Source organism: Anopheles arabiensis, chromosome 2 (assembly GCF_016920715.1).
Source record: "Anopheles arabiensis isolate DONGOLA chromosome 2, AaraD3, whole genome shotgun sequence".
Taxonomy (NCBI): Eukaryota; Metazoa; Arthropoda; class Insecta; order Diptera; family Culicidae; genus Anopheles; species Anopheles arabiensis.
Genome location: NC_053517.1, coordinates 106,207,931 through 106,232,115, shown reverse-complemented (window position 1 = coordinate 106,232,115; position 24,185 = coordinate 106,207,931). Strand labels below are relative to the sequence as shown.

At 45.9% G+C, this 24,185-nt stretch overlaps 5 protein-coding genes and 1 pseudogene across 7 annotated transcripts; 4 read left to right on the top strand and 2 right to left on the bottom strand.

Moving 5' to 3' along the window:
• Positions 1–1,189: 1,189 nt before the first annotated feature.
• Positions 1,190–14,170, bottom strand: LOC120895066. The gene is made up of 4 exons (XM_040298082.1): positions 13,377–14,170; positions 2,062–2,180; positions 1,670–1,983; positions 1,190–1,539 (listed from the first exon to the last, which is right to left on the bottom strand). The coding sequence occupies exons 1-4, from the start codon at positions 14,004–14,006 to the stop codon at positions 1,340–1,342; spliced, it is 1,263 nt and encodes a 420-aa protein (XP_040154016.1). The 5' UTR covers positions 14,007–14,170; the 3' UTR covers positions 1,190–1,339.
• On the top strand, positions 5,363–8,986 carry LOC120904020 (protein lethal(2)essential for life-like). Of its 3 annotated transcripts, none has more exons than XM_040313749.1 (4): positions 5,363–5,776; positions 6,550–7,011; positions 7,664–7,763; positions 8,224–8,986. In XM_040313749.1, the coding sequence occupies exons 2-4, from the start codon at positions 6,636–6,638 to the stop codon at positions 8,252–8,254; spliced, it is 507 nt and encodes a 168-aa protein (XP_040169683.1). In that variant the 5' UTR covers positions 5,363–5,776; positions 6,550–6,635; the 3' UTR covers positions 8,255–8,986. The 3 variants fall into 3 exon arrangements, with proteins under 3 accessions (XP_040169683.1, XP_040169676.1, XP_040169668.1); XM_040313742.1 differs by having other exon boundaries at positions 5,364–5,701; positions 7,664–7,811; XM_040313734.1 differs by having other exon boundaries at positions 5,364–5,776; positions 7,664–7,811.
• LOC120904005 lies at positions 10,939–11,785 on the top strand (annotated as a pseudogene).
• A 543-nt stretch (positions 14,171–14,713) lies between the features above and the next one.
• LOC120898235 (40S ribosomal protein S27) lies at positions 14,714–15,357 on the top strand. The gene has a single exon (XM_040303784.1). The coding sequence runs from the start codon at positions 14,842–14,844 to the stop codon at positions 15,094–15,096; it is 255 nt and encodes an 84-aa protein (XP_040159718.1). The 5' UTR covers positions 14,714–14,841; the 3' UTR covers positions 15,097–15,357.
• Positions 15,358–15,476: 119 nt separating this feature from the next.
• LOC120895059 (cuticle protein LPCP-23-like) lies at positions 15,477–22,752 on the top strand. Its single transcript, XM_040298069.1, has 4 exons — positions 15,477–17,388; positions 17,458–17,729; positions 21,926–22,121; positions 22,195–22,752. The coding sequence occupies exons 1-4, from the start codon at positions 17,035–17,037 to the stop codon at positions 22,627–22,629; spliced, it is 1,257 nt and encodes a 418-aa protein (XP_040154003.1). The 5' UTR covers positions 15,477–17,034; the 3' UTR covers positions 22,630–22,752.
• Positions 19,944–20,581, bottom strand: LOC120898233 (cuticle protein 16.5-like). Its single transcript, XM_040303782.1, has 2 exons — positions 20,448–20,581; positions 19,944–20,365 (listed from the first exon to the last, which is right to left on the bottom strand). Exons 1-2 carry the CDS (start codon positions 20,460–20,462, stop codon positions 20,027–20,029), a joined length of 354 nt encoding a protein of 117 aa, XP_040159716.1. The 5' UTR covers positions 20,463–20,581; the 3' UTR covers positions 19,944–20,026.
• Positions 22,753–24,185: the final 1,433 nt, after the last annotated feature.

Genomic DNA, 24,185 nt, shown 5'->3' with positions numbered 1-24,185 from the left:
ACCCAGGAGACGCAAAACATTTTGGAGATCGATAGGACCTACATCGATAGGAAGTTGCAGCCAGAGGTCTGGATAGTTACTGTTCTCAGGCGACATCTTTGTTCACAGTACACCAAAACCTGAGCAACTCAACAAGGGATAGAGAGCTCCATAGAACGCGAGTTCTTCCGTTTGTAACATTTCAATTGAAGGATATGGATGAACAGGTATGACCAATATGTTGATATGGTATGGCATTAGCTCAAGTAGTATAGATTTTATTATTATTATTTATTATTTATTTAATCATTTTTAGGCCTCTAGGGTTTTACAAATGTTTTCTTATAATCTAGGGAAACATATGGGATGAGGAGTCACGAAGACGGGAGCGGAATTGGGAAACTGGGACATTGAAGTCGAATAGGTGATACGAATCGTTGAATGCAGAAAGAGCGCGCAAGAAAGGGTCATTCTGGCCATGACGAGTTTGGCGGGAAGGAATAAGGAGCGGGGGTCGGTCACGAAGACGACGTGAGGGGGCATAGATAGGAATCGAGTATAGGAGGGCGGGAACATCCAAGTCATTGGAAAGGAGGCAGGCAATGAAATATGACTGGATGTGATAGATACGCGTTCTTATCGTCTCTAGCCCGAGCAAACGGCATCGGATAGGATACGAAGGAATTCGATCCGATCGTCCAAGAAAACGACGGATAGCGACACGAGTGAATTTCCGCTGAATTCGTTCGATCCTATCGATCAGTGTTAGGCCGGCAGGCCACCAAACTACCGACGCATTCTCAAGTATCGGGCGGACCCAACAGCAGTACAGGGACTTTAAACACATAGGATCAGTGATTTCAGAGGACATACGAATAATGAGACCGAGCATTTTATTGGCCTTATTAAGGGTGATTTAAGGCCTTGGAGGATTGAGCTCAATTTGGAGGATTGAGCTAATAAAGTCTTCAAGATAAGTTGGAATAGACAGCTACATGTTGGATATTGGGAGCAGCCTGGCAACTTGAACATTAAAATTAGGCTTGAGAACTAAGGAAACATCCTGACAATAAATATCAAACACCAGAACTTCGTTTCCAGTGTGTCGTCATATACGTTGTAGTGATGTTCAACTATGACGACAACCTAGGAAGCTTTCTTGAACTATCAATTCTTGTCCCTAATCATAACCGAATTCCAAACCCAATCGTTTGATAATGCTCAACAATATATTCTTCACTTTATTTCGCATCAATCGCACGCACACTCTCACCGCACTCTCACCACCACAAATAATACTTCGCTAATCACTTTGGTTCATCGTGGCCCGTGGCCCGTTCATCCATTTGCATATGTCCGCTCATTTGCCATTACTCTCGCTGGTCACACTTTCCGAGGTCGTCCGTACACTTTCCACCGTACGCTCCTCGATGCGCTGTATCGGGACGGTTCGTTCGTACACGGCTTCCGGTGCCGGCTGGGGGACCTTCTTCGGTGCCACGATCGTCAGCACACCGTCGGACGAGAGGCTGGAGATGACGTCTTTGGGATCGTGATCGTCTGGCAATGGGAAGCAACAGGGTGAGAAACAAATACTCAATAAAGCCCAATCTTTCAGCCATGTCTACGCAATGGCTTGTTTGCCAGCTCTTCTGAAGTGTTGTTTCAACATGAAAATCTAAACACTCACCCGGCAGTACGTAGCGGCGAACAAAGTGACGCGCGATGAACCCATGCTCGTCCTGCTTCTCCTCGTGCTTGCCCTCCACCACGATCGAATTGTTGACCGTTTTAACGGTGATCTCATGCGGTGTGAATTGTTGCACGTCCAGATTGATCTGCAGCCGGTCGGTGAGGGGAAGGGGGCCGCTGTTGCCGATCAAACTGTTGCTAAACTTGTGCGCCCCGAACTCGCTCCAGGGGCGGCGAAAGCTTCCGAGTCGCGAGGAGCGCAAATTGCAGGACGAATGAAAGCTTGAGGCCATCTTTTGCAGATCTTCGGAGCTAAAGAGCAGAGAGATAGAGTCCATAAAATAACATTTACACTAAGAAAATTTCTCGAGTTAATTCTTTAACACATACAATATCCCGGTACCGAACTGTTGATCAAACAATCGAGACGTTCGACGCGGATTTTCAAACAGATCGTCATCCCACCAATCGCGGAAGTACATCGGAACGGAAGACATTTCACTCACTGACTCTCACTGACTTTGCACAAAAGCACACTACCCGAAGCGCGTATAAAAAGCCGACTGAGCCTGGTTTCATCTTCCTACTGTGATATTTATATGACATCCGTCACTTAGCACCCAACAGCAGCCCCTTCTTGAAGCTTCTTGCCTCTCGACTCAAAAAAGCAGCAGCAGAGTACGGTACGGCCAAATTGCAAAAAACGAGAGAATTCTAATGTTTCGCCACAAGACTGTGTGAGAGAAACCATCACACCAGAGGGAAGTAACCCTTCAACCAACCGTGCCAAATTCGCATCCAATTTAAAGGGGAATCACTCAAAATACTCACAATGTCTTCATCCTTCAAGGGTTAAGAGCTTGTGGTGTGTAAAGAGCAATTATTATGTGTCGTCGTTGTGCCGGTTTGTTTACCACCCCGTCGTCGATCAGCTGCTGGTGGGGTGAGCAAACGAAAGATCGGAGAAGGTGGATGGGACACGTTCTCTCACATTTCGCTTTTGCTAGATCATCTGGTAAATTTAAATTAATGATTAAACAACGATAGGCAACATCGAACTGAGCGCGTGTGGGCTGATATACTCGATCGATCGCTGCGTTTGATGTGAGTGAGTGTCAATTAAACTGGAAATTAATTAATTTTTGGCTGCCCTTGGTTCAATCGAAAACATAAAAGAAAAAAAAACAATTATTGTAACCATCAAAAGATCTTCAACTTGTCTGAAATATGTAAAAAATGTTGTAAAACCGATGTTCCAGAAAAACGGGTTCCAGTGACGATAAGTAGTTGTTTACCGGCTACCCTGTCAATGTTTCTCAGTCCTCAGTCACTGGACAGTTCTATTTACCAAGCGCGCGAGACATAAGTGGCATCAGATGGACTCACTGTTGCCCATCTGGGGGTCTGTGTTTGCGCAGCTCATTTTACCCGTTTTGTGTTGTTAATTTGAATTGATAGAAGCGTACGGTACATTTGAACGAAAGTTTAGAAGTTATCGGACGACAAACAGAAAACATTGTCCGATGGCTTGCTGATGATGTTGCCATGCTTTTTATAGTGTCTGAAGAGAACTCATGTTTGCCTGTTGGTGATGGACAGACAGTTCTAAACAAGGGAAGGGATCTTGCTGTTAATATCAATTGGATCATACTCAAAACCATGATGGATTTACAAATCCTTCATTGGAATATCGATCGATTGATGGAGATCATATCAGAAGTTGAAGAAGACTTCAGTGGTTCAACTCTAAATGGTTTCGTCATTTAGTTACGTCGCCTAAGGTATCCTCCATCAAACAATTGTTCTTCAATGGATACTCTTTTTAAACAATCAGCGGGTAAGGTAGTTCTTCCTCAAGTTGATCTTTAATGCCTTTTGGATGAACTTAGAACTCATATTTTCTTCCCATAAAAGAATTACTTGTTCAGTGTAAGGAGTGGGGATTAAAGGCCAATGTAGTCTTGCTATATTCTAACCATATGTGCCACATAAACCCTTCAGCACATGTGTAGCATACTGTAACCGGAACCGATCAATTGATACATTTCATAGTAACGCACTAAAGACCGGGAGCATTGTAGTAAATTCCACCACACATTCCAAGCCCACCAACCCACTCACCCAGCTCAGCTCCACCACCCGATTCCGGTCCAGATTAAAGCTCAATCATCTGCGCGAACAATCCCCGCGCAACGGATTTTTCTTTTGATTGAGATTCCCAACCGCACAAGCACACAAACGCGCACCACACCCTACTGCACAAAGCATCACCGCACCAAACAAACAGCTGACCGCTGGGACCGCTGGTGGATGCAGCAAAACGCAACCCCTTGTATGGTAATTATTACACTATGTACACGCGCCCTCCGCCCGTTCTATTCGCCCCGTTTTAGGCAGGGAATGACACTAAGTAAAACCACGTGTCCGCAAGCTAATCAACCCGGTGTGCTGCGAACACAACAACGCATCCCACCCAACCCACCACCACCACCCACACACAGGCGCGCGCGCGCACACCGAATAACAATACCATACAAAGCACTAGGGCGACCGCCTTCCCAATTGCGGAAGTGCGACACAATTACGCGTACGCCCGGACCTGTTCCCGGCACTTTTTGTTGCGCCCGCTGCTTTACCCTGTGTGGGGGCGGAGGGCGCGGTTTTGTTTGATCAAGCAGGAGGAGCGAAGGGATGGATGGTTGCGATCGATCGAGTGATCTGGCCCGGGAGGTTCGCATCCAATTCAGAAGGGAGCATGTAACCTTGAGGATGGTACGAAACGCGTTTTGCAGCATCGAATATGTGCCGGAGCGTACGCGCGTGTGAATGTCAACTTCACGGTTCATTGCATCTCCGGCGGGAGTCCATTGTTTCCGGTACCGCTGGTGTCACGGCGGGTTCGGTGGATGGTAGTCGCACATTCCCAGTCGCTTGCCAGTGGAAATAGTTGTAATGTTGTCTGTGCAAGAATATTTAAATTTATTTTAATTTATTTCGAAGAAACTGCCTTGAAATACTCTACCTCTGCTACTGGCCCACAGATGGCGCCATCAAGCTCAACTAGCAAGAGCGAACACATGTGACCACGTGTGGCAATCATCACGTGACTTCATTTCAAATATTCTTAACCTCATTATGATTTAAATTAATTCTACCGAGCCCATTGTAAATTAATCCAAACAATATATTCGAATGATCCAAATCCCTCCCAAATCGATCAATACACCCCCCGAGATCCTATTCTAGTGCTAACCTGAACACACACACACACACACTCCGCTGGTAGTGGCAATCTTTTTTGATACTCCCAAACGTTCTATGCTCCACCATACACATGCTCCACCATGCACCGCCATCCGCCGACGCCGCCGCTGCTGTGCTGTAACGCAAACGCGCGAAAAAAGAGCGCGCGCAATGCCAAAAGTCACCCCGTTTGACGATGAATATCAACAACCCGCTACCGTCCCTCCCGAGCCGCTGTATGCCGACCATAAACCAGCTGGGGATGTTGGGGGTGGTGGTGGTGCTCCACCTCACTGTACAGGTACACCCTGCAGCACGCGAGCACTTTGCTACGCGAACGGCTTTGGTTGGTTGGTTGGTTGGTTGGTTGGTTGGTGCGGCACTGGGCGTGTGGGTTTGGGAGGCATGGCGCAAAATCAAAACAAAATTCAAATCCATCCGCCACGAGCCATAGTCTCGCGGGCGCGCTCGTTGGAAGCGGTTCAACTTTTTTCCTCCTAGTGCCCATCTAGTGCTCAAAGTGCCGTCGCAACATCAGCGTCATCGTCATCATCATCATCGTCAACAGTCAGCTAGCTCACCTGAGCGTCGAAGTGCAAAGACCTGCGGAAAGAGATTCGATCAACAACGTCCACCCCTCTCTCCCGCCTCACACAGCACTTCCACTTTCGGTTTGCTTCGCTGCCAAAAGTCTGGGATCATACGCCAGCCAGCCGAAGGTCGTCGCGAAGGACCGGGTGAAAGTGATTAGAAAAGGAACGCCAGCAACGGGCATCAGTATCGCTAGGTACGTCTAACCGTTCGGATTGGTCTGTGCTTAGAGGAAGGTTTCGGTTGGAATTGGTTTCCATCGGTGTTGAAGGTAGGTCGTGGGACTGCGCTTCCAAGACAAACTGCGTCTTTGGAAAACATCAAGATTTGTTGGAATAGCTCCAAATCTGATAGTCGCCAAAAGTGCAGTGAATTAATAACAGATGCCTTGGGAAGCGATTCAACTGATGCTAGTGAAAGAACAACGCAGTTTATTCCAGCCAGAGTGCCAAAGCATCCTTCACTCCTTTGGTGTTAATTTCAAAGTTGAGGTCTTGACGCTTGATCTTGAACGGAGCTCAGGAAGTCGTGTTTAATTAACAGTGCCTACCTCTCCAACTCCAAACAGTCCAAGTCCAAGTCCAAGTTCTCGCGAATATTCTCACCTTCCCCCAAAACCGTCCGTCATTCGAAAAGGGAGGTTTTATTAACCCCCAAAATTTGTGCGAACCGAAGGGCACATGTCGCGAAATATGAAAAGGCTGACAAACAACAAAAGCAACCCAAATGGAGGAGGAAAACAGGACCAAGCTCAATGGTGCCTTCCACTATGCTGACCTTTTTTTTTCTTCTTTACCTTCTACGCTTTGGCCGCTATTTATAATCGGGCCTAATCCACCCGTGACAGTGTTAAATCGATAAATTGCACTATCAGTGTTACGAATAGTTTGCTCGACGAGTCAGCATAACCAGCGGTGCGAGAGCTGCTGCTGTGCAAAAATGTGCCTTCTTCCACCCAACAACAACGCCCAACCTTGACTGCTTGACTTCTTTTATCACCTCTGAAGGTCCATTTTGTTTCTGCCTTTCCGTTTCTGATTACAGCCCTTCCCTTCCTGTAGTGGGAAATTCTTAAGCGCAAATTCTCGTCTCCGCATACCTTAAAAACCTCGACCTTTGAAAGCTCGACGATGTCGCTCGTACCGGTACAGTACCGCACGTGGTGGGACGACTGGGACCTGCCGCTGTACACGCGCGTCCTCGAGAAGTCGATCACGCAGGAGGTGCTCGGCACGGACGACTACTGGCGGGGGGCGCCGCTAGCGCCGCTGCGCTGGTCCAGCCTGTACCGGCCCTGGCGCTACTTCAGCCTGCGGGACGTCGGCGCGAAGGTGGACACGGACCGGGATCGCTTCCAGATCGAGCTCGACGTGCACCAGTTCCTGCCGCACGAGGTCACGGTCAGGCGCACGGACAAGTACGTCACGATCGAGGGCAAGCACGAGGAGAAGCGGGACGAGCAGGGCTACGTGGCGCGCCAGTTCTCCCGTCGCTATCTGGTGCCGAGTAAGTAGCCGGTACCCTTTTAACGATCATTTGGTCACGTCATACCATTGTTCCTTCATTTTTTCGTTTCGTTTCTGGCACAATCTCCTCTTGTTTACCTTTTTATCGTAGCCCTTTGCACATCATCTTCATTGCACACCAATCGGTTGGATCACCAGAGGATATTTCTAGTACATTGGGATGATGCGGGATGATAGCATGATCCGCATGACTCATCGATGCTGTCTGGCGCACCTCTGGCACTGATTGCACAATTGTACTTCGCTGCTCTTGAATTAGTCACACGCGAGCTTTTTTTGTGTCCCATTTGTGGCCACGCTGGTGGTTAATTTTGGAACAACCACAGGGAAGACACAGATTGGGGTTTGATCGAAAGCACAAATAGCCTGCATGCACGATTCATTTGGTAAGTCATCGATTACAGCGACAGTAAGAGAGGAGGGCTAGAACCGATACAGCCTTCGAACAAAATTAATGCAATACATAACATGTCCTTATTTGTTTTACACCACACGATAACTCAGTCTTCGTTTGCTGTCATAAACGCCTAAATGTATGCAATCAGCATGACAAAACCCCTCAACACATGCAAGGATTTCGCTAATCTGCTCTTCTATTTTGCTTTTTTTTTTCCTTTTGCTACTTTCCACAGTTGGATACGACGCTAACCTGATCGTCTCGTCGCTCTCGTCCGACGGCGTGCTGACCGTCACGGCGCCCCGGATTGGTCTGCCGGCACCGAAAGTCGAAAAGTACGTCCCGATCTGGCACACCGGTAAACCGGCCATCGAGGACAAGAAGTAATTTGCACCACCCGACGCGCACCAACCCACACACGAACCGGTCATTCGGTGGAAGGTGGAATGGACGCTGCCGGAAGCACACCCAGCACACACACAGTCGCACTTCACATTCCTTTTTGACTCTCTCTCTCTCTCGATCTATCTTTCTGCTGGTGCTGGTGTGCTGCCGGCCCTAAACACCCATACTGCCAACGTCAAACGCTTCCTTCCACCACCGTTTCGAGCCGGCTGTGTTCGTGAAATTCGTGTTTTTCCCACTCTATTGTTGATCGCTTTTCGTTTTCTTCTTTTTTTTCGTTTCGTTCTCTTTTCTGTTCCGGTTCACTGCTCTCAACTGCTTCCGGTGGTTTTGTGTATCCTTTTTTTCTGTTTCTTTTTTTTTCTTCTTTGCTTCTTTATACCTTCTCAGTTCGCGACGCTGTTTGACGTACTACAAGTAAACGAACCGATCGAACAGACACACACACATCGTATTCCCTTCGGAACGATACGTGGCTTAGAATGTAATGCACGGCAATTCTTTCCAACACTCTGCGAATGTTGTGCTGCACGTTGTACTTATTTTCTCATGATTCAAGTCCCCACGGTTGGAGCAAGCTGCAGAAAAGATGTAAATGGTGGAATGGTGAATTGCATACTTTTAGGCGTTTGCTGTCTACATCTGGGCGTAAAGCGGTTTTTGAAAGAGTAGCTCGATTAGAACCATTTTTAAGCACCACCTATATCTTTTAAGCGGCTTTTCTACCGAGGGAACATGCGTTAAATGTCACACACATACGCTCACATACATATCCAAAATGCTAATACTCGAAAAGCAAAAGAAAGCAGCACTAACCCAGTTACTACCGTAAGCCACGCGTACCAACTAAAGATGTGATTCATTAGCAAACAGTGTTATCGTTGTTGTTCATTGTTAGGAGCTCGGAACGATTAGTAGTTCCCCCTTTTCCCCCTCCATCTCTAACATCACACCCGATCGTGTGCGTAACATTGTTTGACGTGAGACGACGGCATTGCGAAATCGTCGTCATTCCGTTTACACAAGGAGCTGGCATAGACTATAGTCTTGTTCGGTTGTTTTTTTCTTTCTGGCGAATAACAACAACGTTCACAGAGTAAACTAATTCCAGTAATAAAAATCGTATTGAATCTAATGTCGAACGCACCTGTAAGATGGTTGATTTTGTTGTCTACTTTTGATTGCCTCCGAAACTACGATGCCTTGGAGATGATCGGATCGATAGATCGATTTGTGGGTGACGGTGGGTGTAGTGTAGACTGCATAACGACTGACAGATTAATGTGAAACAGGTGCGGCAACCATCGCGTGCAGTACACGGTTTAGTGAAGCTCATTTCAATTTTTAAACCATATTTTCAATAAACCTAAGGAGAGAAAACGATACCGAAACGCTTCGGAATACGGTCAAGCCAAATGTGGCACAATTGTGCCTGCTTTTTTTGCAACTTCCTCATCCTCCCATTCCCATTACAGCAATGCCGGGACCGTTTACTGCATCGCATAAACTCCCCATAAACCCTGTCGGCCACACGACAGCTCATCAGCTGACAGACGACCGGTCGAGGGTGAATCGCTGGCAGCACAGCGAACGCGGCGTGTCTTCCCCACAGCCAACGCGCTTCACATTATATTGCCGAGGTTATTGCCATGTCTAGTGCCAAGTCTGACACGACGCGGACTGAACATACAGCCGTAACAGCCACAAACAAACTTTCTCCCTTCGAGCTCCAGCCCTTTTTCCGGTGTAAAAGGAGGGGTTTGGGGCAGGAAAAAGTTTTCCCCTGGCGCTCTCTCCCATAGCGAGACACGGCTCGGCGTCCTTGGGAAATCAATCAAAAAGACTGTTGCAGCCAACTTTGGATCCTTCATTCGTCTCCGCCCGAGCTCTCCATGCTGCTGCAACTTTCTCCTCCTGCAATCGAAACACTGCGCTGCTCGAGGCCGATTTTCTTTGCCTCGTTGCAACGTGTCCTACATATTGGGTGCAGCTTTTGCCCGGATGTGTCATAAAAATGGAACAAACATGTTGTTAGAAATATTGGTTAGAGCTTTTATTTTGGCGAGGAATGGTTAGGTGGGGCTTTCGTTCGGGATGGAAAAGTTACTTTCACGCTTCCGGGGAGTTTATTTCACACGCCTGTAGGATTACCGGGTTACCGTAGGCAAATTGCAATGTCACTCATGATGGACAAATTGATCGGTTATTGGTCGAGTTTAAACCGATGAATGGACAATTTGTGGAACGAAATGATGCATTGGATAGGATTAATATTGCATTCAATGCAATTTCGCATCAATTTCGTGATCAACAAAGTTGAACATATTTTGTTTAGAAATTGGATTATAAATTAAATTGGAAGCATTTGACTTTCGTCTCTACGCAGAAAAAAACAGTAAATAACTATTGAAATTTCCATGTGTCCCTGCATGGAAAAGGTCTGTTAAATAACGCTTTTAACAATTCCTCAGTTCAAATACGATATCGGCTGTAGCTGTACTTAGTGGGCGAGGAACAGAATTAATTTGCTCGTCCAGTTACCTTTCATGGCGATGAGATGACTCACCATGAGACCTTTCGACCGTTACAGTCGTGAATGTTCTATTATTTTTTTTTATACAAACCTTATTTTCTCCTTAAGGGTAAAACTGCACTACAAAAACATTGTATCGTACCTTTCTTGAAATGCATTTCATTATGCCACATGAATCTGCTGCGCTAAAAATAGTCTTGCGTTTGGCGCAATTCGATCGAATTCATTTGAACGCGTGAGATGAATCACAGCTCACACGACGGTTAGACTGATGAACGTTCTCGTATTTTCGATGTGCCTTAATTTTTCATTCATTACTTTTCTGGTGCACTATTTTTAATTATTTTACTATAATCGAAAAATATTGAGTAAATGTTTGTAGAAACATGATACTTAATACGTGCTACATAAATGAACAACAATTTTAAATCACTGCGTGAGCTAGAACATTCTCATCTTCGACTCACTACCCACCCGATCTCACGAGACGATTCTAGAAATCTCTCGCTCATTCACCTCGAACGCTCTCTCACCTATATAAACAGCGGTGAGAGCGCTGTGAATACACTCAAGCGAGTCCAAGCGACCAAACCTCATCCAAGAGCACATTTCTCAAGCGGCAAACGTCTATTCCTGTGAATCAACCGTGTTTCCTCTATCAAGTTCAATAGTCAAGTGAACAGTGAAAATGTCGATCATCCCGATTTTCTTCCGCAACTGGTGGGACGACGAATGGGATCGTCCGCTGTGGAGCTCTCGTCCGACCAGCACTTTGGCAGTGGTGTGACGGCGGACGATCTGCTCAACGCTCTGGCATCGGTGACCGACCGTCGACTGCAGGAGCAACAGGCCCAACAGGGACAACAGTCTGGCAACCGGTACAATCGCCCATGGCACAGCTCTTGCGTAGCTCGCATGCATGACAGTGGCTCGGCGGTGAACATCTCGAAGGACAAGTTCCAGATCAACCTGGACGTGCAACAGTTCTCGCCGGAAGAGATCTCGGTCAAGTACGTGGACAACTGTGTGCTGGTCGAGGGCAAGCACGAGGAGAAGCAGGACGATCATGGCTACGTCTCGAGACACTTTGTGCGGCGCTACATGCTTCCCAAGGGCCACAATGAGGCCGATATCGTGTCGTCGCTCTCGTCCGACGGGATTCTGACCATCACGTGTCCCAGGAAGGAGATCGAGCAGAAAAAGGAGGAACGAAGCATCCCCATCACACACACGGGACAGCCGATGAAGCAAGTGACGGGCAAAGCGGCACCAGAGAATGGTCACAGCAAAAAGGAGGGAGAGAAAATGGAAGCATAAAGAGTATGCCATTGATTAGCCTATAGACTCTGTTCAGACTGATGCGAATTTTGCTTTTATTTAGACTGTAATAAATAATTTCTCGAATTCTTAAAGCTACAAGCGGTGTATATAAAATTTCGACTTATCCGAAAAGGTTAGGCATGAAAATCAGGACATTTAAAACAAGCCTCTTGAAACTGTCCACAAGACATAATTCCAGTCATGAAAGCATCTTTACGTGATAAGTAAATATATATATATATTTTTAATTTACAAACGCCCTGATCTTAAGTAGATTGATTAACAATTACGACCTTGTCTGAAAAGACCGTATGATTGCACCAGGATAAGGACAAATTTAAGAATTGTTACCTAAGCGTTGCTTTGCCATCTAGGGATACACGTAGATACTGTAAAGAACTGTAGTGAGTAAGCTAGTAACAAGTTGATTCTTTATGGATCTTCTTTATTGGCCCAATAGCCGTTGTCGGGCAATGCCTACTTGTACCACTAAATGGGCTTCGCTTTCAATGACCACGTACTTATTACCATAGCAGTACTACGTATGGAGGCACGGAGCTTGAACCCTTGACGGGCATGTTGTAAATTCGTACGAGATGGTCACTGTACCACAAGACCGACCCAATTTGTTCGTTCAGAGTGTTTCAGAAAATGCAACGATTCTGATAGTTGCCAGCCTCATAAGCGATTCTGGCTAATTGGTGTGCCGAGTTTGTGTCGGGTCAACTCGAATTATCAATAGGTGGAAGTCCCTTATGCTTCCGTTTACCTGATGATAATTTGGGTGGACTCGAACTCGTTGTACTCATGGGTCTGATTGAACTTACTTAAAACAAAACTCGACTTGAGCCCATCTAGGCAGCAAAAAACTGTTTGTGGCTCGGCTAGCCGTATTTTGCCTATCACTGCCCTAACATAGCAAAGCGGTTGTAGCGCCGGATAAGTAAATAAGTAAGCCCTAACACAGCAAGCCCCTAACAGCATCTAAGATTGCTTGTTTACTGCTTATCCGGCGCTACAACTGCATTGCGGTCATGGCCTGCCTCTGGAGTGTCCGAAACCGCTCACGGTCTCCCGCCTTCGTCTGCCAATCTGTTATCCCGGCCTTAATAGCGGAAGCTTCCACACCATCTTGCCACCTGGTTTTGGGCCTACCACGCTTTCTTTGCCCTTGTGGGTGGCCTAGAGACTTTACCCCAGACTTTCCGGGCTGGGTTGTCCGTTTCCAAGCGTACGCCATGGTCAGCCCGGAGCCTGGCGAGCTTGATACGTTGCACGACGGCGAGGACGCCGTACATTTCGTATGACTCGTATAACGGCTCCTTGATTGTTCCTCAACACATACGAGGCCAATAATACTTCTCGTTCTTCTCGTCTTAGACTGCTTACCGTTAAAGCACCTACTGGCGGAAATGTATATTAAGAGACAGTGGCGGTGAAAGATCCATCTGCGAAAAAATATGTAGGAATTTTCATGTGATGCAGTTATCAAGCTGCTATGGGTAATCAATAAGATAGTTGAATAATGAAGCATTTATTTACTTAAGCATTTCGGATTTATCAGTACTGTGATCCACAATCAACAAAGTTTTAAAGTTTTGAAAAGCAATAATTTATTACAGTCTAAATAAAAGCAAAATTCGCATCAGTCTGAACAGAGTCTATAGGCTAATCATTGGCATGCTCTTTATGGTTCCATTTTCTCTCCCTCCTTTTTGCTGTGACCATTCTCTTGGGCCGCTTTGCCCGTCACTTGCTTCATCGGCTGTCCCGTGTGTGTGATGGGGATGCTTCGTTCCTCCTTTTTCTGCTCGATCTCCTTCCGGGGACACGTGATGGTCAGAATCCCGTCGGACGAGAGCGACGACACGATATCGGCCTCATTGTGGCCCTTGGGAAGCATGTAGCGCCGCACAAAGTGTCTCGAGACGTAGCCATGATCGTCCTGCTTCTCCTCGTGCTTGCCCTCGACCAGCACACAGTTGTCCACGTACTTGACCGAGATCTCTTCCGGCGAGAACTGTTGCACGTCCAGGTTGATCTGGAACTTGTCCTTCGAGATGTTCACCGCTGAGCCACTGTCATGCATGCGAGCTACGCAAGAGCTGTGCCACGGACGATTGTACCGGTTGCCAGACTGTTGTCCCTGTTGGGCCTGTTGCTCCTGCAGTCGACGGTCGGTCACCGATGCCAGAGCGTTGAGCAGATCGTCCGCCGTCACACCACTGCCAAAGTGCTGGTCCAGCAGACGAGAGCTCCACAGCGGACGATCCCATTCGTCGTCCCACCAGTTGCGGAAGAAAATCGGGATGATCGACATTTTCACTGTTCACTTGACTATTGAACTTGATAGAGGAAACACGGTTGATTCACAGGAATAGACGTTTGCCGCTTGAGAAATGTGCTCTTGGATGAGGTTTGGTCGCTTGGACTCGCTTGAGTTGGTTGGTTTTGGCGCTTTGGTTGTATTCAACTGATGAGTTCACAGCGCTCTCACCGCTGTTTATATACATGAGAGAGCGTTCGAGGTGAATGAGCGAGAGATTTCTAGAAACGTGAAGTGAGAATGAACGAAGTTTCGTGAGTTTTCGAGATAGACCACAGGGTAGCTCGAATATTACAGATTTTTCCATTTTATACAGAATTTTCATTGAAATGAATTTTGTTATTTTCGTTTCAAATGAATGCTTTTTTTAATAAGTTTGATTAATGTGGGAAATTTTCTTGTTGAAAAATCATTGAATTTCATTCTTCTCTTCAAATAATACATCGATTTTTGAATATTTTACCACATGAAACATACATGATAAAAAGTAAAGATATTGATTACCTTCTCAAAGACGTTTTAAAGTCACTCTAAAATAACTAATATAAAATGTGTTTTACTGTCCAAATTATTAAAAAACAATTTTAAAATTTTATAAACATTTTTTGCACGTGTTCGAATTCGAACACCATGCGGATCGGATTGGATTGTATCACCGTTTCGAAGAAGCTCCGGAACGACATTTCATTGCGCACATCACCATCCCTTCCTTCTTTTCGGTTTTGACGTCGAGCAAAGCTGCCGTGTTTTCTGTACAGCAGATAAAGTGGAATATATTTCACTTTTTCCCCGCGAATAACACGTGTTTTACGAGAAATAGCAAGTGAAAATGCCGCTCGCCAAGGACTTCTTGCACCCGCTGCCCGCTGAGGAGAAGAGGAAGCACAAGCTGAAGCGCCTGGTGCCCCATCCGAACTCGTACTTCATGGACGTGAAGTGCCCCGGCTGCTACAAGATCACCACCGTCTTCAGCCATGCCCAGAGCGTCGTAGTGTGTGCCGGCTGCTCAACGATCCTGTGCCAGCCGACCGGCGGCAAGGCGCGTCTGACCGAGGGCTGCTCGTTCCGCAGGAAGCCGTACTAATAAGTGTCCGCAACAACACACACACACGCTGTTGGAGGAGAGGAGGACCGAAGGGGCGATCGAACGGGCGCCTTGTGCTGCATGACGGATTGGTTGCCGAAGGAGAGCGAGAGCGAAGCGGAAGCATCATTCATCTTTAATCGCCGGCGCCGTGAATTCAATCCCAGATGGCTTAGGTGGGTGATAAACCCATCGCTACCAGTGGACAAGTTGTATTCATCCCCGAAGGAGCAAAATAAAGGAAGAAATTCGGTCGCCTAATCATGTCTGAAAGTGTGTTGTGTGCTCAGTGTCGCAAATGTGAGGTTATGTTTTTCTCCCTCGGTCGCTGGTGCCGTTGCCTGCGTGTTTCATCGTGTGCGGTAGTGTGTGTATGTGTGTGCTGTTTGACAGCTCGCGCGGTGTTGTTGATTCGCTGTGGCGGAATTGTGTTGTTCGTTGCTGTGGCATACTGCGATTGCTAGTTCTGGTGCAATGGGAGGGTTTCTTCCAGCTGCATGTGCAATTTCTATTCTCTCTCTATTTCACCACATGACGACAAAATATCGATGAGTGGACGCGTTGGATGAGTCATGGAAGCAAATGTGCAATTCATGAGGGGCGATTGTTTGTTTTGGTTTTCTCGGTGACTTCCAGGATACGGGTCGGGCGGCAATTACATTGATTGTTAGTCCATGTAATCACTTAGGACAATAATTAATTAACGAAGCTCAGTGTTTTGTGTGAACAACCTGATGTTAATATGTTTTCAATTATGTCTGTTCATTTATATGATTTTCATCCTAATGTTAGCATTTTCCACATAATTGTATTTGCTTTGCCGGGGTACTTTGATAACGCCTCGATTATTTCCATTTTTACAAACACTTATCACCTTCAATTCTGTATGATGTGCAATCTTGTTTAGCTAATCGTTGGTTAAAACTTATAAGCTATCAACTATTACTAGAATGTTCAACAATTTGCTTTTGCCACAGGAACCTTCCCCCTGAATTTAAAAATGAATCCAAAACTTAAGTGTAAATAGTTTTTAATTTGCCATTCTACCACTAGCAGCTGAAGATCATTCAAAGATTTGGGAGTATAGTTATAATTACTGTTGTTTATACTTGAAAGATACCGTTGAGATATTGTTTGCAGGGAGTTTGCTTGATTATCAATTCATTGTTCCGGGCAAAGTATCGTTTAATGTTTTCTTTCCGCTTTGGTAGCCTTCGGTATTGCGACTAGTTACTTCACCTGTTAGTAACGTCGAATATAAATGCATTCTAATATACCAACTGGTCATTCGTATTTCCCAATCAACGGTTAAGAGTACAAAGAATGAAGCAAATTTCGTTGGCAAGTCAAGTATTAGTTGAATCTAAGATGCAAATGCTATCTATAGCGACTTCGAAAGGCTCCGCACGTGCATATTACCCGAAACATGTAATTTAAGGTGTAGTAACCTACGTTAATAAGTTCCTTCTACTCCTCCTACGACCATCAATCGGTCTTACTTTAAAAAAGGCTAGGAATTACAGCACATGTATCAAGGGAATGGAATTAGCGTGCTATAATACAATTATGGCGAGCAACAATGCATATCACATACCTTCAGGCGTTTGTGACAATTTGATGGCAAGCTGCCGTGCGCATCGCATACTTTTAGGCGGTTTTGGCAGTTTGATTCGAATCAGCTACGTAGGCATACCAATTCGATCGCTTGATAATTAAATGATCTCATACGTTAAAAATGTGAGAAAAACATAACGCGCGAGCCATTTAAAATTAAAATCAATAGTGTCCATAATCTTGCATTCCACCGTTGGTTTAACACTGTCTCGTAATATCTCCTTGTCATCCTTTCGATTGTAACTCTGTTTGCCCTAAAATTGCTATTTGCTGTTGAATCTCGAAAAACTCGACCAAACGTTACAGCGCAACCTTTATATTAGTATGCAGCTTATGTGCCGTCAGCTGGTCTGCCAATGTCGCTCGATTCCACCACGTCAGCTGCCAGCTGCAAGGCGTACGACCACTGGAACGGTTCATCCAAATGTCGTACGATCGTCCACCCCCGTAATGTCCTCCAAAATATCACGTATTCCTTCTCATTTGCTTCACGCCCCAGTCAGCAAGCAACCAACAGTCCAAGGATTCTTACTAACCACACTCCAATCGGGGTATATAAAGCACGCACGAAATGTTTGGAAATCATCAGTTCACTTGCTAACGCATCCACAGCAGCATTTGCCTTTCTTCTCCAACGCAAACCACCCAAAACCAAATCCAATCAAAATGTTCAAGATTGTAAGTATTACTTCGAAAAGGGTGAGCGCCTGAACCATTCTAACGAGAATCTTTCCCCCTTCCCATCAGGTGTGCCTGTTCGCCATCATCGCCGTTGCTTCCGTTTCGGCCAAGGCTGACCCGAAGCCGGGCGTACTGGCCTATGCTGCGGCGCCGGCCGCTTATGTCGCTGCTGCCCCGGCCGCCTACGTCGCTGAGGGTGCCGCAGTGTACGAGCGTACCTTCCACGGAAACACTGCGCCGCTGGCTTACACCTATGCCGCTCCCTATGTGGCGGCTGCTCCGGTTGCATACTCCTCGCCGTACGTTGCCGCCGCTCCGGCTCAGGTGCTGCTGAAGTAAATCGGAAAAAAACGTGACCAGATAACCACCGGATGTTTGTTACCGCTCTGCAATAGTGAAGTTGTAAATACTCTTTTTTTGACTGAATGAATTCACGCATTTGCTGTCTCTAAACATGATTGTTTCATTATCGAATCGCTCATCATGATGACCCTTACTGATAATCTATTCTCTAAGTGCTATTTGTTCTATTTTATTCTGTTCTAGTTCCGAATTCTCTGCTCTGAACTCTACAATTTCTATTGCTCAAAAAGGTTCCATTCCTTCCCGTTCCAAACTAAAGGGACAGTATAGTATGAAAAATTTATAAAATGTCTATTAAAAGATAGAGTTTATTTGAGATTGTTCCTGTTTAATCACACGTTGTTCTCTGCATTTTAAGACGATAATTCTGAACCCAGTGGCAGATTAACACAAGTCCTTTCTGATGGCTTTTCACAGGCCTTTCTGATGTGTCGCGCGAGAAGTTGTATGAGGTATCTTAAACCAGAAAAGGATTCCTTCTCAAGCCTAGTGAGCGGGCGGGCGGTGAAACCTTGGGGCCCCACGAGGTCGCTTAGTTTGCGTACTGCTTAATTTGCACCTATCTGAACCATAAGTTGCCGGGCCGATCGGGCCGGTCTGGTGGTACAGTCGTCAACTCGTACGACGTAACAACATGCCCGTCATGGGTTCAAGTCCCGAATAGACCGTGCCCCCATACGTAGGACTGACTATCCTGCTATGGTAACAATAAGTCACTGAAAGCCAAGCTCACTTCATTAGTGGGTACTGGCAGGCCTTGACCGACAACGGTTGTTGTGCCAAAGAAGAAGAAGAACCATAAGTTGCAGTATCAGAGCTAGTGGTGGGAGCTCGGAATTGGACCTACCCGATTTCGGTTCCGTGTTCGGAGTCAATTCCAGAGCAGATTCCGAAGCTAGAATCGATTCCGTTTCCGGAGCCAATACCGCAGTTGACTCCGGAGCCTATTCCGGAGAGTTCCGGAAGTGGAATCGACTTTGGAATCAGAATCGGCTCACGAATCGGAATCGACCTGGGAATCACAATTTGCTTTGGAAACGGAATCCAAATTGGAATTGACTCCAGAATTGGAAATAGCTCTGGAATGAGAATCAATTCTTGAATTCAAATAAGAAGATTCAGAAGCGAAATCAATCAGGGAATCTCTATGAGCATTGATCGTTTACGAGTAAATTTTGTTTGTTTTTTTTTTGCGGCTATCAATACGTACCATCATTGGACCCAAACGCCTGTTCTTATGGAGATGGCGAAACCGACTCCGATTCCCAAGCTGATTCCGATTCCAGAGCTGAATCAGATTCCGGAACCGATTCTAGAAGCATTTCTTGAGCCGATTCAGTAATCGTTTCCGGAAACTGATTCCGTACCTACTATCCGAACTCGATTCCAGAAAACATCGGAGCTAGCCGGAATTGAATCCGACGAAAGCTTCATTTCTCTCATCACTAATCTGAACCACCTTGTCTGATACTGGACTTGATCCCCAACCCATAACGGTCCTGAAATTGCTTCCTGGAAGTTTCTGGAATTGATGCACAACCCTTGCCGGTTCTGGAATTGTATCCTGGTCTCATATCAGCCTTGGAAATGGCCCTGAACCTAGTTTGGTAATAACACTTATCCTACCTATTTTATTCCAACTTCAAGAATCTTACATCTAGCTGTCTCATTCATGGAATCAATCATGACTCCTGTCAATATAGTATCTACATCGATCCAGTAACTGACTCTGCTACTGGTACACGAGCTATGAAATACTTAAGTCGAGTGGATATATTCCCGATGGAGATTGGTATTTTATCCATATTTTCCACAACAATCATAGTAGAGTGAAGGTTTATCTAAGCAACAGATTTGAACTCACGATGGGCAGTTTGATTGATCATGAGACTTTAATACAGTACAACGGAACCGGAACCCTGTTGTTCTACAAGGCTGAATAGTCGCAGAAGTTGTTCTAGGTGCCTTTTACACCTCAAACGACTGCAGCAACAGAACCATTGAAAGTAAGTCAATGTTTTTATGATTAGCTCTCTCTCTCAACTTCTCACTTCCGTATGAATGGCTTTGTTAATTAGAAATGTAGCACTTCATTAGTGTTTAACTAAGAAGAGAGGATAGAACGTCTTATTAGAAAGTAGTAGCACAATTGAAATATTAAATATATTGAAATAATTAACAATCTTTGCTGCTTTAGTTCATCATCGGAAGTTATTTATTTGGCTATAACAAAACGGAAGGCGAGAAGAAAGTTCGACACAATTTTCCATCACTACAGCACGTACTTGGCGGCAAGCGGAGCGCTGTAAGCGAATGGGGCAGCTAGTGCCGGGGCAGCGGCATAGGCGGACACCAGCGGAGCGGCCGAGTACGCAGCATAGGCCGGATTGATGACCTGCGAGTTGTGCGAGGTGACGACGGCCGAATCGCCAACGTTAGCGTAGCCGGCAGTGTAGGCGACGGCTGGCACGGCCGCCGGAGCAACGGCCAGTGGGGCCGAGTAGGCGAGCGGAGCGGCGGCAGCGGCGGTGTAGGCTAGCGGGGCAGCTGGCAGGAACGCACCCGGCTTGGCACTGACGCTGGCAACGGCGGCCAAAAGGGCGACGATCATCTAGCGTTGGAAGAGAGTAGGAAAGATGGCGCTTTAGATCAGGATGTTCCTCAGAAAGGATCCTCAGAACAAGGAGCCTTACCACTTTGGAGAACATTTTTGATGGTTGTTGGGGAGTTGGGTTTGGTTGCTGTAAAGCTTGGATGTACTCGGTACGATTGGAGATGCGCTTACTGATGTCTACTCAACAGCTTGCGTATCGTTTATATACCTCCGCACACAACGACTCACCAAACAAATCCTTGCCACTTGCAATATTTTTGGAAGACTTCAGGTTTTTTTTTGCTTTGTGCCTTCCACAACCACCCCACAACGGCTGCATTTCAACGAGATGCAAATCCACGAGCGCTCCGTTCACAACACCGCAACGAAGTGTCCTTGCAATGTAGCGCGCGCGGCTACCGGTGTGCCATGTTTCTTTGCTTCACTTTGCGCAGCGGCATTTTGAACAGCAGAAGAAAGTATCGAACGAACGACTTGTGTCGCGCGAGTGGGTCCACTAACCATTGGCTGGTGGAATACTAATCGATTTGAAATGGAGCTTTCGAACCAAGCACGATATTGGTTATGACGCGATTGCAATCTTCACTTTCGTTGATTAATTCTGATCGAATGCCGTGATAGCGAAGTAACCTATCGCTCCATATAAAAACAGGAATATGTCATCTCTGGAGTATAAAGACATTCATAATTTCACTTGGAAGAGGTTTAAAACATCGCAAAAGTACATCTTTAAAGCGTTAGTTAGACAGAATGCATACATTTAGGCGCAATGTCCTAGAATTAGCAAAAAGAGCATGTAATCTATGCAATATGCACTACAAAATCTAATTGATTAAATCTTAAAGACATGTTAAAATGCTCAAAATTACGAAAGATTTCAATGACCGTAAAACAACGCTAAATATAACAAGGAAAAGGTCGTTGGTTGGCAATGTCATGTATGTGATTATTTTGAAAAGTGCAAAGGACTTAGTGGCTGCTTGTGATTATACTATTCCAAATTAATCGCAAACCACCTTGCTCCCAATCCGGCCAGGTCCAGCATACTTATGCGAATAGAAAAAAAACATAAACAAATGCCCTTGAACCAGTGCACTAAATAAAATTCCCCATCGATGCCGATGCGATATAGCCGTGGCCATATGACAGGGATCACCCCCTGTGGCACCATAATGCACCCCCAGCCTAACCTGACGCATCGTTTGGTCGGCATTTCGGTCTACCCACCTCGCTTCCAACTATTCCAAAAACTCTCCAGCCTTCCAATCCTACCCGGCACTACCCGGAGTTGGCCGTTAATCCGATTTCTTGCACGACGGCACGTGATCTGCATATTAACGCACACCAAGTGCATTCATGCGGCACGCGTAATCAGGTGCTGCTTCAGGTGAACTATTTGCTACTAAACGAACGTTTGCTACGCTGTGTTGTCGTAACTGGTCGCCTTCGGGTGGTTTATTACTCACCACTGCTAGGTGACAAAATGAATGATGAAGAAGAGCACTCGATCGATCGCACCAAGGAGTAGGGAGAGGCCACGTAGTTCCTGTGCAGCAGTAGTCCTAGCCTGCATCCTACTACCAAATCCGGTGGGTGGTGTGTTAACGGATTGGGTTTGCGATTTTTATCGCATATAAAAGTTGCTACGTTCGTGGTAAGGATCATACAGCAACCAAGCCTCGAACAGTTCGCCTCTTCAGCACTCCGCTCAACAACAGCACCCAAACTAAACCTCAAAATGTTCACCAAACTGGTAAGAACGAGTCGCCGCATCCTTCGAGTGAGCGGTGAAGATCACTAAAACATCTTGCTTTCCCGCATTTCAGATCTGCATTGCCGCTCTGGCCATCTCGTGCGCTTCGGCCAAACCAGGACTGTTGGCGCCGGTTGCTGCCCCGGTTGCTTATGCCGCTGGACCGGCCGTCGTCACCGCCCAAAGCTCGCAGGTCGTGGCCCGCAACTACAATGGCATTGCTCCGCTGGCGTACACTGCACCGGCCGTCGCGTATGCTGCCCCGGCCGTCGCTAAGGTAGCTGCTCCGCTTGCTTATGCTGCACCGGCACCACTGGCCGCTGCTGCCTATGCTGCTGCTCCGCTCGCCGCTCCGTACGTGGCCCCGTACGCCGCTCCGTATGCTGCCCCGTACGCTGCCGCTTATGCTGCCCCGTACGCTGCCCCGTACGCTGCCGCGTATGCTGCCCCGTACGCCAAGGCGTTCGCTAGCCCGCTGCTTGCCCGTGCTCCGTACCAGCTGTGGTAAACCGTCGGGCCGGCTGATCGTGATGGTGCAGTCAACAGTTCCTTACCGTGCATGCCAACAGTCTGGTGAACGTTTATTGTTGTTGAGTAATAAAATATAGTCAAATTTTTTGAAACAAATTAATTTCATGATGGATTGTCTCTGTTTGTATTGGCCCTTTCTGAGTGATGAAAGGGGTTGTCCTTATTCTGAGCTTAAATGTATGCGATTTTGGCTTGTTTTCGCCTTAAAAGTCTTACTAGCTAAAACTTTGTGGTGCTTCGGAGAGTAGCTGGGTTCCGTGGCGTTACACACCACTAAAGCTTGCATTAAGATTAGACGGTAGAGAATCGTAGCTCAAAGTCTTCGTATTAAACTGTCTTATTGGTTGATATTCTGTCCCAAGGATGGCAAAATTGAACTATTATGCCTATTACAGGTTACACCAAAAACTTTTCATTCTCTTAACGCATTAAAGTTGCTAAAATTTAAAATTTCAAAGCCCATAAGCCCTTCTTCTCTATTCTTGCACAGATTTCGACAGATTATGATTGATTTAAGAATATTCACAAATTGGGATCGATCCAGTTTCGCTAATCAGTTAAATAGGAAACCAAAAACGGAACGAATCATTTGATACCTGGTACGATTAAACAGGTTCTACCGGCTATGTACATGGCGTTGCTTTCGTTTTCGTTCCGTGTGTTCTTGCACGGGAATCACAAACGCGAATTGTCTAGCAAATTTCAACAGCAATCCAAAATGGATCACCTATTTTGTTTCGTGTCTCATGTTTCTTGTTTCCTCGACTTTTTTTGCTCTATGTTTCAAACAAACGTTCCGTAGTTTGTTCTATGTTTGGAATTCCTATATTATACTTTATTGTACTCCCTTTACACTGTACGCAACCAACATGGCTTTGATTATTCAATCAAACTATCGAAAATGAAGCAACCAGCAATTGCTCGATCAAGCTGTCGATCATCGGTGACTTTAACATCCACCTCATCGAGAGACGAACGAAGCAAAGATGCTCAAAGTCTCTATGAATTAAATGAAAAATTCTATGAAAATTATCAAAAGCGAAGCAGAGATCGCCGCAAAAACATACTTTTTGTTTGGAACTTACAATTACAAAGTTAAATCCACCGTAGCGAAATTACTAGTAGTGCAAAAGAAAGCCTAAAGATGACGCTTCACCATGACTTTATTTTATTTTCATTCCAATAAAGTGAAATAAATTATCAACGACACCTATACCAAATGCGCACGATCATGTTTATAACCCAATATTAGGCTACGCATTCGCCTAATGAACTACAAGAAAGACTGATTTCCGTAGCGCTACACACCATTAAAGTTCCTTAGCTTAACGTTAAACATTAGAAATTCGTAACTCTGAGTATTCGTGTTGAATTGTCTTGCTTGGTTGAACTTCTGTCCCAAGGAAGGATTGCTTGGTTGATCTTCTGTGCCCAAAATGGCAAGGATAAATTATTAAGAGTTTACTACAGGTTATATCAAAAAGATTCCTTCCTCTTAATGCATCAACATTGCTAAAATTCAACATTTCAGTT